The following is a 14,191-nucleotide window of genomic DNA, read 5'->3' as shown; positions in this document are numbered from 1 at the left end:
AGCAAGTCTCTTCTTATTATTGGTGTACTTTAGTAGTGGTTTCTTTGCAGCAATTTGACCATGAAGGCCTAATTCACGCAGTCTCCTCTGAACAGTTAATGTTGAGATGTGTCTGTTACTTGAACTCTGTGAAGCATTTATTTGGGCCAATTGCCAATTTAGCAATTTTGTTGCTAGATTTTGCAACTTTTCAGACTAGTCTGGCAACTTTTGTTTCAAACAGCACCTAGCAACAAATTTAGCTACTTTAAAAAAGTGACTCAAATGCTAAAATGCACGCATTTTCCCTCTAAATGACACAAAAACGATTTTCTGTGTCACACACTCAGTCACAACACACGTGCCTGGCTGCAAAAGTGCATTGTGAGTGACGTCAGCAGCAGGTGCTCAGCTCGTGCACAGGCAGCAGCAGGCCAGCAGCAATTTCAGCAAATTGCAAATCATTTTTGGCTGACTGCAGCAGCAGTAGTATGCGTTCGACGAGACAAACCCAATGAATATAGTTGGTCACGAATATTTGATCTTGAACAGAACTTACAACATCAATCAACATGTCTCAATCAAAACTGTACAGCCAGAAGTACAGAAAAGAGTGGGAGTCTGTACCTGAATTTTAAGGGTGGCTGAAGCCAGTAATTGGGGATGATTGTCGGCCATACTGTGCATACTGCAAATCAGATATGCTTGCAAAAATGTATGACATCAAAAAACATTGTGCTACAGCAATGTATATAAATGAATCAAAACCGTACAACACTGCAACGCAGTCTACATTACCACAGTTGGTTAAGAAAGTGGATAACTGCAAAAGTGCAGAAGCTACTATGGCAATGGCCATTGCGGAGCATTGTTCGCTGCTAGCATGCCACCATTTAGGTATGGCTTGTATAGCTGCCTTTTCAGATTCTGTGGCAGCAACAAACTTCCAAATGCACCGCACCAAGTGCACAGAAATGATTAGGGGAGTACTGGCTCCATATTTTCTCAAAAGGGTATCATCAGATTTGGGCTGATGGGGGAGGGGGCGATGCCAGATCAATAACAAAGGCAGTAGTTGAATTTCTAGAGAAGTGTAACCTTAAAAAAGAGAATCTTCAGGGTATTGGCACTGATACTGCGTCAGTGATGATTGGGGTGCACAAGATTTTAAAGGAAGAATGTGCATTGCCCAATTTGGTACTCATCCACTGTGTGTGCCATTCTTTACAATTGGCTGTCAGTGCAGCATCCAAAGAAACCATCCTTAGGAGTGTTGAGTACTTTATCAGGGAAACCTACAACTGGTTTTCCATTTCCCCAAAACGGTGGGAGGCGTACAAAGCAGTGTACGCCACCATTAATTGTGGCCAGAAACCCCTGCAGATCACCAAAGTGTGTGCCACTGTCACGACTTCCACCGAAGGTGGCTCCTCTCCCTGTTCGGGCGTCACCGGTCTACTAGCTGCCACCGATCCCTTTTCCTTTTTGTTTGGTTTTGTCTGTCTTGTGTTTCACCTGTGTCTAGTTTAGGTTCATTAGTGGGGTATTTAATCTCACCCTACCTGTTTGGTTTCGTGTTGGATTGTTTGGTTACCTGTCGTTGGTTTTGGGTTGCGTTTATTTTTGTTTGGGTAAAACAAGTATGTTTTTCTGGACTGTGTTCCGGAGTATTTCGTGGGCTGCTGTTGGTCCTGTGCTCATTCTATGGATGGACTCTTGAATAAATCTATATTTTTATCTATATTTTTACTCTCCTGTGCCTGACTTCACACCCACCTCTCCTAGGGAGCACCTGACAGCCACACGTTGGCTATCGATTGAGCCTGCGGTAACTCGTATATTGAGCCAGTGGGAAGAACTGAAACTCCACTTTGAGTTGACCAAGGCCAGTGAGCATTGCTACATGGCAGATGTGCTCCACACCATGTACATGGCCAAGACCAACTATGTCTACCTGACATTCTTGAAATCAATCCTGTCCAACGTACAAATTGCAGTGCCGTCATTTGAGGGAGAGCAAACAGATCCTGTCATGCTTTTGGACAATCTGGTACACCTCTTAACATCAATTTGCAGCAGAGTCGTCAACCCTATGGCAAAAATTGATGTCCTGAAGGATTTCCAAGATGGCGTAGCAGTCAGACGTCTTTGTCCTGTCGTGTCCCTTGTATATATCTTTTTACATATTTTTCTTCGCATATCTTTTAAAAATATTTTCCTAAACCTCAACTTCTAAATACTCTCCTGCAACCCGCCTCACCCAATGTGGCGTGGATATGTTATTTTAGTCCTAAAGTATTTCTATTTACTTCGGATCTGGAATCCCTCAACTGAAGCTAGCCAGCTAACTACCTACCAGCTATTAGTCAGCAAACCATTGCTAGCGGTCACCAGGTAACCTTTAGCTCGGAAAGCTCTCGCCAGTTCGAACAACGTGACTCAAACCAGAGCATAACAGACCTGTTATTATTTTATATAATTTTTTCCCCCATAACCCCGGATTCCTACTGCAAACTCTGAACATTTTCATCTGGATCTTCGCAACTAGCTAACCGCAATCCCGGGTGACTACTCCTGGATAGCGTTTCCATCCCGGAGCAAGCACCAATTAGCCTGAACCTAGCTCGGCCAGGGCTCCTGTACTACCACCGAAGCCCACTCCTGGGCTACAATATCCGGACCCCTTCTACTGCCGGTACAGGGCACGGAACCCTGCCGATCCACTACGACTGGAATACCGACATAATCTGCCCGAGGATTCCAACAGGCCCCTCAGGCGCGACGTCCACTGAAGGCCCATTCTGCTAACCGGCCTGCTAGCTATCTAGAGCTACTTGGAACCCTACTAATTCCACGACTGGTCTATCAACGTCACAGCGCGAAGAGGCAAAAACAGACTTACCCCCATCGCGATGTCCCCCAAAGGCTAACTTGCTAGCCCCGGTCTGCTAACTGCTAGCTTGCCTGCCCCAGTCTGCCAACTGCTTGGTTGCTAACCCGGTCTGCTAACTGCTAGCTTGCCAGCCCCGGTCTGCTAATTGCTAGCTTGTTTAGCCCCGGCCTACTAACTGTTAGCTTGTTAGCATCGGCCTGCTAACTGTCTGAATCGCCGTGTCCCCAGTCAGCCCAACCACTCACTGGACCCATATGTTCACTTGGCTACGCATGCCTCTCTCTAATATCAATATGCCTCGCCCATTACTGTCCTGGTTAGTGATTACTATATAACGAAAATTGTGGGACCAACAGCAATAAGGCATCAATAATAGTAATAGAAGTAGTAGTAGTGGAAATGGGAATACCGTTAACAGGAACTACAACAACAATATTAATGAGAATAATAATAATAATAATAATAATACATTAAAGCAATAGTAATAGGCCAGTCTCAACATGATAAAGAAGCCACATGACATGGTATGAAAGCCACATGACAGGGTATTGATGCCACATGACATGGTATGAAAGCCACATGACATGGTATGAAAGCCACATGACAGGGTATGAAAGCCACATGACATGGTATGAAAGCCACATGACAGGGTATGAAAGCCACATGACATGGTATGAAAGCCACATGACATGGTATGAAAGCCACATGACATGGTATGAAAGCCACACGACATGGTATGAAAGCCACATTTTTATTTTATCATATTTTTTTCCCGACCTTTATTTTACCAGGTAGGCCAGTTGAGAACAAGTTCTCATTTACAACTGCGACCTGGCCAAGATAAAGCAAAGTGGTGCGACAAAAACCACGACACAGAGTTACACATGGGATTAACATACGTACAGTCAATAACACAATAGAAAAATCTGTATACAGTGTGTGCAAATGAAGTAAGGAGATAAGGCAATAAATAGGCCAATAGTGGCGAAGTAATTACAATTTAGCAATTTACACTGGAGCGATATATGTGCAGATGAGGATGTGCAAGTAGAAATACTGGAGTGCAAAAGAGCAGAAAAACAAAAACAAATATGGGGATGAGGTAGGTACTTGGTTGGATGAGCTATTTACAGATGGGCTGTGTACAGCTGCAGCGACCGGTAAGCTGCTCTGCCAGCTAACGCTTAAAGTTAGTGAGGGAGATATGTCTCCAACTTCAGGGATTTTTGCAATTCGTTCCAGTCATTGGCAGCAGAGAACTGGAAGACTTATAGATTACCTGGAGCCAGTGGGTTTGGCGATGAATATGTAGCGAGGACCAGCCAACGAGAGCAGACAGGTCGCAGTGGTGGGTAGTATATGGGGCTTTGGTGACAAAACAGGTGGCACTGTGATAGACTGCATCCAATTTGCTGAGTAGAGTGTTGGAGGCTGATTTGTAAATGACATCGCGAAGTCAAGGATCGGTAGGATAGCCAGTTTTACGAGGGTAGGTTTGGCAGCATGCGTGAAGGAGGCTTTGTTGCGAAATAGGAAGCCGATTCTAGATTTAACTTTGGATTGGAGATGCTTAATGTGAGTCTGGAAGGAGAGTTTACAGTCTAGCCAGAGACTTAGGTATTTACAGTTGTCCACATATTCTAAGTCAGAACCGTCCAGAGTAGTGATGCTAGTCGGGCGGGCAGGTGTGGGCAGCGATCATTTGAAGAGTATACATTTCGTTTTACTAGCATTTAAGAGCAGTTGGAGGCCACGGAAGGAGAGTTGTATGGCGTTGAAGCTCGTTTGGAGGTTTGTTAACACAGTGTCCAAAGAAGGGCCAGATGTATACAGAATGGTGTCGTCTGAGTAGAGGTGGATCAAAGAATCACCCGCAGCAAGAGAGACATCATTGATATATACAGAAAAAAGAGTCGGCCCGAGAATTGATCCCTGTGGCACCTCCATAGAGACCAGTTCATCTATAAGTCTCTGCTAGGTAAAGCCCGGCTTATCTCAGCTCACTGGTCACCATAGCAACACCCACCCGTAGCACGTGCTCCAGCAGGTATATTTCACTAGTCATCCCCAAAGCCAACACTTCCTTTGGCCACCTTTCCTTCCAGTTCTCTGCTGCCAATGACTGGATCGAATTGCAAAAATCACTGAAGCTGGAGACTTATAGCTCCCTCACTAACTATAAGCATCAGCTGTCAGAGCAGCTTACCGATCACTGCACCTGTACACAGCCCATCTGTAAATAGCCCATCCAACTACCTCATCCCCATATTGTTATTTAATTTTTTTTTTTGCTCTTTAGCACCCCAGTATCTCTACCTACTCATCATCATCTGCACATCTTTCACTTCAGTGTTAATGCTAAATTGTAATTATTTCGCCACTATGGCCTATTTATTGCCTTACCTCCCTAATCTTACTACATTTGCACACACTGTATATATATTTTTATATTGTGTTATAGACTGTACGTTTGTTTATCCCATGTGTAACTCTGTTGTTGTTTTTGTCGCACTGCTTTGCTTTATCTTGGCCAGGTCGCAGTTGTAAATGAGAACTTTTTCTCAACTGGCCTACCTGGTTAAATAAAGGTGAAATAATTGTATTTATTTTTTTAATTACATTGCACTTTTCACTGTCTGTCCCTCAGGTTGTGGCAGGAGGATGCATATTTGGCTGCCAAAACTGCACATTGAGGCTTTTCACAGAATAAATATTCTTTTTTTCTAATTCTTTATAATTAATGATCATTTTGGAAAAGAAAGATTCTCTTAGGTCTGAGTATTCGTCACAGTATAATGGGAAATACATCTCTGTCTGTACCTCTCCCCTGGAGCAGAGTGAGCAGAGTGGGCAGCCAGGTTTGTCTCTATAGCCAGACTGTGCTCACTGAGTCTGTACCTAGTCAGTGTTTTCCTCAGTTTTCTATCAGTCACAGTGGTCAGATAGTCTGCCACCATGTACTGTCTGTTTAGAGACAAATCGCATTGACGTTTACTTTGATTTGTTGTGGTGTCTTTCCAATAGGTGATAGATTTTTATTTTTGCTTTGATGATTTGGTCGGGCCAGATTTTCTGAGTGCTGTCCTGAGACTCTATGGGTTGGTTTGGGTTAGGGAACTGAGCCTCAGAACCAGCTGGCTGAGTGCAGTCCTGAGGCTCTATGGGTTGGTTTGGGTTAGGGAACTGAGCCTCAGAACCAGCTGGCTGAGTGCAGTCCTGAGGCTCTATGGGTTTGTTTGGGTTAGGGAACTGAGCCTCAGAACCAGCTGGCTGAGTGCAGTCCTGAGGCTCTATGGGTTGGTTTGGGTTAGGGAACTGAGCCTCAGAACCAGCTGGCTGAGTGCAGTCCTGAGGCTCTATGGGTTGGTTTGGGTTAGGGAACTGAGCCTCAGAACCAGCTGGCTGAGTGCAGTCCTGAGGCTCTATGGGTTGGTTTGGGTTAGGGAACTGAGCCTCAGAACCAGCTGGCTAAGGGGACTCTTCTCAAGTTTCATCTCTTGACATTGTAGGGCTGTGTGATGGAATGTTTCGGGGTAGCTTGCTTTAAGATGGTAGTAAAATTTGATGGCTCTTTTTTCTATTAGAATTCTATCTATTCTCTCTCTCTCTCTCTCCCTGTCTCTTTCTTTCTCTCACTGTCTCTCTCAGTCTGTCTGTCTCTCTCTTTCTCTCTCCCTCTGTCTCTCTCCCTCTCCGTCTCCTCTCCGTCTCCCTCTCCCTCTATCTATCTCTCTCTCTCCCTTTCCCATCTCTCTCCATCTCTCTCCATCTCCCTCTCTCTCTCTCTCTCCCTTTCCCATCTCTCTCCATCTCTCTCCATCTCTCTCTCTCTCTCTCTCTCCTCCTTTCTGTCTCTCTCTCCCTCTCCCTCTGTCTGCCTCTCCCCTCCCTCTCCCTCTCTGTCTCTGTCTCTTTTCTCTCTCTTTCTCTCTCCATCTCCCTCTCTCCCTCTCCCTCTCTCTCTGTCTCTCTCTCTGTGTCTCTCTCTCTCTCTCCCTCTCCCTCTGCCCTCTCCCTCTATGTCTCTCTGTCTCTTTTTCTCTCTCTTTCTCTCCATCTCTCCCTCTCCCTCTTTCTCTCTCCCTCTCCGTCTCTGTCTCTCTCCCTCTCGCTCTCGCTCTCTCACTCTTGCTCTCTCTCTCCCTCTCTCTCTCTCTCTCTCTCTCTCTCTCTCTCTCGCTCCCTCTCTTTGTCTCTCTCTCTCTCCCGCCTCCTCTCCGTCTGTCTCTCTCCCTCTCCCTCTCCCTCTCCCCTCTCTCTCTCTCTCTCGTTCTCTCTCTGTCCTTGCCTGTATTGTATGATCTTTTTCCTACATTCTTCAGGTCAGAGAGTTGGTCCACAGGAACTATCTGATTAGTCTTCCTGTCTGTAAAGATGTAGCATAAATTGCTCCTCTTCGTGGCCGTCGTGGTTTTAATAAATTGTGCTATTAGCACATCTCTCTTGCACTCACGCACGCACGCACACACACACACACACACACACACATACACATACACACACACACACACACACACACACACACACACACACACACACACACACACACACACACACACACACACACACACACACACACACACACACACACACACACACACACACACTCTCTCTCTCTCTCTCTCTCTCTCGCATTCCTAATTCTTGATTAGGCATATTACCTGTTCTAATTTGGGCCGGGAGGTGAAAGGGTTCATTTGGTTTCAACAAGCACTCATATAGCCTGTCAGATCGTATCCTGTCATCCTGCACTATAAAACATATCTGGTTGTTTCAACTAAATATTATTAAGTAAGTGGTTCTACAGACTTGTTTTTCGGTCAAGGTGTTACCTGAACATAACATTTTTAGCTGGCCCAAACATGGCCGAAAAACGTAGGCAACAATTCTGTCAACTTAAAATGTATTTTCTCAATCAGTGTCATATGTTCATTCAGCTAGAAACAGTGCTTTTAATATACAATGTTTTCAACTTACAGATTTGACACACATTGAGTACATTGTGCATGTGGTAGTTAACGGGGAGGGGAGGGGAGAGGAGAGGGGCGAGAGGAGAGGAGAGGAGAGGAGAGAGAGGAGAGGAGAGGGGCGAGAGGAGAGGAGAGAGGGGAGAGGAGAGGAGAGGGGCGAGAGGAGAGGAGAGAGGGGAGAGGAGAGGAGAGGAGAGAGGAGAGGGAGATGTAGGCAAATTAGAGCGTGTTACTTCATGCTCCGGTTTCCCTTCTCGCTGACCGCTGATCTGAGACGGTGTGTGTGTGTCAGGGTGTGTGGGCATCTGTCTGGGATGTGTGTGTCTGTCTGCTGTACTGTAACACTCAGAGGGGAGAGGTAATCTCTATGTCACGCCTGTCACTGTAGACTTCCTCGTCTCCAACAACTCATTACCTGCCTCTCAGGAGATTACATGACATGTGATACTGTCCTGTATCTGTCTGAGCCGGTCTAGTGTGTACCTATCTGCTCTCAGTATGTAACTGATACTGTACTAGTTGGATCATTTCTAGGGATTTGGGAGACATCTTAACAGGAAAGAATATCTCTGTGTTCAGCCTCCCCTCCGCCATGCCCTCTCCCCAGCTTCCCCCTCCCGCCATGCCCTCTCCCCCCCGCCATGTCCTCCCCCCCGCCTCCCCCTCGCCATGCCCTCTCCCCTCCGCCATGCCCTCTCCCCAGCCTCCCCCTCGCCATGCCCTCTACCCTCCGCCCTGCCCTCTCCACCCAGCCTCCCCCTGTCACTCACTCACCTCCTCTCCACATCAAACAAGTGTTCTGCATTTGCAGCTGGCTCATCAGCCCCCCAGCTGTTTGTTAAATCCACTTTACCTCACAGTCACAGACAGCCAATGCAATCAGACCAGGAAGGCAGCAGTACAACCCATTACTAGCTGTTAGAAGTTAGTGGGATATGTGGCAGACCGCAGGGAGGGAGAGAGAAAGAAAGAGGGAGTGACAGAGGGAGATAAGGTATTGGTGGCCCCAGCAGGAATGGAACCCACAACCTTTGTTGTTGAAAGAACCATGCTCTACCAACTGAGCCACACAGGACAACTTTCTCTTCAGTGTTGTCAGTGAGGTCTAGTACAGCTGTAGTGATACTTAGAAAAGAGGCTGAATCAGTTCAGCAGTCTGCCGAGGATGACATCACAGCGCTCTACTCCCTCCTCACCTGTTAGTCATGGTCTTCAAATGAACCTCCACTCTCCCAAATCACAGGGTTACTAATGGCAGTGACCCACCCCTGTACTGCCACTCCACTAATGTAGGAACTACACTATAACACACACACACACCACACCACACACACACCACACCATACACACAGAGTAAGTAGAGGAAGTGCAGTAGACTGATTTAGATCCTGTTGAGGTTTGGTGGGTCTGTGGTGTTGGAGGGAGCAGCTGCTCTTGGCCTTCTAGCATGAAGGGAGTGTGTACTAGGGGTCTCATCTGTGTGTGTATATGTGTGTGTGTGCATGTGTGCATGTGTGTGTGTGCGTTGGCTCAGGCTTGTTAACAGAGTTCAAAGGCATCTCTGGTTTGAACCCACCTGGACCGTACAGATGGGTCATTAACAGTGTTTTACTAACCGGACCACTATAGAGGTGGGGCAGATCTTTATACTGTAGAGGAGGGCAGATCTTTAAACTGTAGAGGAGGGCAGATCTTTAAACTGTAGAGGAGGGCAGATCTTTATACTGTAGAGGAGGGCAGATCTTTAAACTGTAGAGGAGGGCAGATCTTTATACTGTAGAGGAGGGCAGATCTTTAAACTGTAGAGGAGGGCAGATCTTTAAACTGTAGAGGAGGGCAGATCTTTATACTGTAGAGGAGGGCAGATCTTTAAACTGTAGAGGAGGGCAGATCTTTATACTGTAGAGGAGGGCAGATCTTTAAACTGTAGAGGAGGGCAGATCTTTAAACTGTAGAGGAGGGGCAGATCTTTATACTGTAGAGGAGGGCAGATATTTAAACTGTAGAGGAGGGCAGATCTTTAAACTGTAGAGGAGGGGCAGATCTTTAAACTGTAGAGGAGGGGCAGATCTTTAAACTGTAGAGGAGGGCAGATCTTTAAACTGTAGAGAAGGGCAGATCTTTATACTGTAGAGGAGGGCAGATCTTTAAACTGTAGAGGAGGGCAGATCTTTAAACTGTAGAGGAAGGCAGATCTTTAAACTGTAGAGGAGGGCAGATCTTTATACTGTAGAGGAGGGCAGATCTTTAAACTGTAGAGGAGGCCAGATCTTTATACTGTAGAGGAGGGCAGATCTTTAAACTGTAGAGGAGGGGCAGATCTTTATACTGTAGAGGAGGGCAGATCTTTATACTGTAGAGGAGGGCAGATCTTTATACTGTAGAGGAGGGCAGATCTTTAAATGTATTTGGAGACCATCCCAATACATACCCTTTCTGTTTTGGTTAAAGTCTCTCTCTCTCTCTCTCTCTCTCTCTCTCTCTCTCTCTCTCTCTCTCTCTCTCTCTCTCTCTCTCTCTCTCTCTCTCTCTCTCTGTCTCTGTCTTTCTCCCTCGCTATGTCTCTCTCTCTGTGTCCTGTCTTGCCTGCTACTTACAAAGTCACTCTCCACTCAGGGGTTCCACAGTACAGTGTGAACAGAAAGCAATTGTGCGTTCCAATGGCACCCTATTCCAATAGGGCTCTGGTTAAAGTACTGCACTATGTAGGGCATAGGGTGCCATTTGGTACGTAGACCATGTCAAATCACTGCTTAACAGTGGGGACAAAGAGGGTCTGGGGTTCTCAGTGGTGGGAATGAGAGTCCCTGGCTTGTCTCCCTGCATGTACTGGAACGGGCCTTACACGGGTCGGCCGGTCCCCATGGTAACCAACATAAGCTGTGTGTTTGTGTGTTTGTTTGTGTGTGTGTGTGTGTGTGTGGTGTGTGTGTGTGTGTGGTGTGTGTGTGTGTGTGTGTGTGTGTGTGTGTGTGTGTGTGTGTGTGCGTGCGCGCGTGCGTGTGTGTGTGTGTGTGACTATGCCACAGCGAAGGAGACGTGGAATGTTTGAGTTGAGGGCAACTAGCTGTTTTTCCAGCCTGAACTACAGTACATAGATTAGGGAGAACACAATCACCGTGCATTGTACATTAACCCATCTATGTAACACTATTCTGCTGTAACGCTGACAGCAAATGGCAGTGGACATTTCCACATAAGTCATATTTTTCACTTGGTCATGAATTGATGTCAGTGGGAGACTAAGTGAAAATTCAACTGAAGTGGAAGTGAGGATTCAGCTGGTGGATTGAACTAATATGACCAAATAAAATGTTTAAAGCATGCATGTACAATACAATTGTAATTTATTTCGATTCCTTCGAACATATTTGGGGTTTTTATTTCTCTTATCAACACTCTGGGTGAAGTTTCCCTTAGGGATAGATCTAGGATCAGCTTCCCCTCCCCAATCTTAACCTTAACATAAGTGTGGAAAATGCTAAATTTACCCAGATCAGCATCCATGGGAAACTTCACCCTACACCCTTATCAACACAGTAGCATTGCAGGATGAGGTCAGATGGACTGAACTTGTTATAATACTGTTCTTGCCGTCTCGTTGCAGGACTGACTTCTGCGTGCACAAAGACCAGCCCTGTGACACAGTGGGTGAGGAATCACAACCGTGTGCGTGTGTTTGTGTGTGTGTGTGTGTGTATGTGTGTGTGTGTGTGTGTGTGTATTGAAATAGTCTGTCGGTGGCCCTTGTTGACCTCTGACATTCCTGTCCCCTGAAAAGGATAAGCAGGTGACATTTCAACCCGCCTGGTCTGTAGAAACCTCTCAAGCACACGCACACACACACACACACGCGCGCGCGCACACACACACACGCGCACACACACACACGCACACACACACACACTTACACTCTCTCACACGCGCACACGCAAACACTTTGGAGATAAAATCACACACACACTGCAGATAAAACCCTGCTGTAATCTGTCTGTCTCTCCCGCCCCCCTGTAACTATAATCTGTCTGTCTCTCCCTCTCCACTGTAACTATAATCTGTCTGTCTCTCCCGCTCCACTGTAACTGTAATCTGTCTGTCTCTCCCGCCCCACTGTAACTGTAATCTGTCTGTCTCTCCCGCTCCACTGTAACTGTAATCTGTCTGTCTCTCCCGCCCCACTGTAACTGTAATCTGTCTTTCTCTCCCGCTCCACTGTAACTGTAATCTATCTGTCTCTCCCCCCTCACTGTAACTGTAATCTGTCTGTCTCTCCCGCCCCGTTGTAACTGTAATATGTCTGTCTCTCCCGCCCCACTGTAACTGTAATCTGTCTGTCTCTCCCGCCCCGTTGTAACTGTAATCTGTCTGTCTCTCCCGCCCCACTGTAACTGTAATCTGTCTGTCTTTCATGCCCCACTGTAACTGTAATCAGTCTGTCTCTCCCGCCACACTGTAACTGTAATCTGTCTGTCTCTCCGCCTAACTGTAACTGTAATCTGTCTGTCTGTCTCTCCCTCCCCACTGTAACTGTAGTCTGTCTGTCTCTCCCGCCCCGCTGTAACTGTAATCTGTCTGTCTCTCCCGCCCCACTGTAACTGTAATCTGTCTGTCTCTCCGCCCCCCGTAACTGTAATCTGTCTGTCTCTCCGCCCCACTGTAACTGTAATCTGTCTGTCTCTCCGCCCCACTGTAACTGTAATCTGTCTGTCTCTCCCGCCCCACTGTAACTGTAATCTGTCTGTCTCTCCCTCTCCACTGTAACTGTAATCTGTCTGTCTCTCCGCCCCACTGTAACTGTAATCTGTCTGTCTCTCCCGCCCCACTTTACCTGTAATCTGTCTGTCTCTCCGCCCCACTGTAACTGTAATCTGTCTGTCTCTCCGCCCCACTGTAACTGTAATCTGTCTGTCTCTCCCGCCCCACTTTACCTGTAATCTGTCTGTCTCTCCGCCCCACTGTAACTGTAATCTGTCTGTCTTTCATGCCCCACTGTAACTGTAATCAGTCTGTCTCTCCCGCCACACTGTAACTGTAATCTGTCTGTCTCTCCGCCTAACTGTAACTGTAATCTGTCTGTCTGTCTCTCCCTCCCCACTGTAACTGTAGTCTGTCTGTCTCTCCCGCCCCGCTGTAACTGTAATCTGTCTGTCTCTCCCGCCCCACTGTAACTGTAATCTGTCTGTCTCTCTGCCCCCCGTAACTGTAATCTGTCTGTCTCTCCACCCCACTGTAACTGTAATCTGTCTGTCTCTCCGCCCCACTGTAACTGTAATCTGTCTGTCTCTCCCGCCCCACTGTAACTGTAATCTGTCTGTCTCTCCCTCTCCACTGTAACTGTAATCTGTCTGTCTCTCCGCCCCACTGTAACTGTAATCTGTCTGTCTCTCCCGCCCCACTTTACCTGTAATCTGTCTGTCTCTCCGCCCCACTGTAACTGTAATCTGTCTGTCTCTCCGCCCCACTGTAACTGTAATCTGTCTGTCTCTCCGCCCCACTGTAACTGTAATCTCTCCGTCTCTCCCCCCTCACTGTAACTGTAATCTATCTGTCTCTCCTCCCCACTGTAACTGTAATCTGTCTGTCTCTCCCCCCTCACTGTAACTGTAATCTGTCTGTCTCTCCTCCCCACTGTAACTGTAATTATTTCCTCCTCCTCAAACAATGAGACAGATGTAAATCAGTGGCAGACATTTTTAAAGACTAAGAGGTTTTAACACACTGTGTGTGTGTACATGCGTGTGCATGTGCATCGTGTGTGTGTGGTTTAACTGTTACAGCCTTTATCAACTCTACAAGCAACACTAGACTCTATTATTATGGTGGGAGATTTTAATACGGTCTTAAATACCTCTATGGACCGGAAAGGAAATCACACTACAAACTATCACCCTCAGGCACTTAAGGAAATCATGAATGTCATGGATATATTGGAATTAGTGGATATATGGAGACTTAAATACCCTGATCTAGTGATATATACTTGGCGGAGGCTTAATCAAGCTAGTCGTCTTGACTACTTTCTTATGCCATTCTCTCTGGCACCAAAAGTTTAAAAAGTGTTGATAGGGGACAGAATGCAGTCGGATCATCACATAATTGGCATATATATTACTCTTACAGAATTTCCACGTGGGCGAGGATATTGGAAATTTAATCAAAGCCTTTATCATCTATAAATTGTTTAGAAATAGGACAGAAGAATTTATAACTGACTTTTTCAGACATAACATAGGTACAGCAGATCCCCTTATTGTATGGGACACTTTTAAGTGTGCCTTTAGAGGCCATGCAATTCAGTACTCATCTATAAAACAAAAGCAATTTAGATCAAAAGAGTCCATATTAATAA

At 46.3% G+C, this 14,191-nt stretch overlaps 1 protein-coding gene across 1 annotated transcript in view; it reads left to right on the top strand.

Moving 5' to 3' along the window:
* The window catches only part of LOC106562591 (A disintegrin and metalloproteinase with thrombospondin motifs 17-like), a 199,862-nt gene that overhangs the window by 131,064 nt on the left and 54,607 nt on the right, over positions 1 to 14,191 (top strand). The window contains exon 7 of the mRNA XM_082969689.1: positions 11,450 to 11,493. Coding sequence (XP_082825815.1) covers positions 11,450 to 11,493 — 44 coding nt within the window. The remainder of the gene's footprint in view (positions 1 to 11,449; positions 11,494 to 14,191) is intronic.

This window comes from Salmo salar, chromosome 26 (genome assembly GCF_965601325.2).
Source record: "Salmo salar chromosome 26, fSalSal1, whole genome shotgun sequence".
NCBI classification, from domain to species: domain Eukaryota; kingdom Metazoa; phylum Chordata; class Actinopteri; order Salmoniformes; family Salmonidae; genus Salmo; species Salmo salar.
This window is presented reverse-complemented; position numbering and strand designations above follow the sequence as displayed.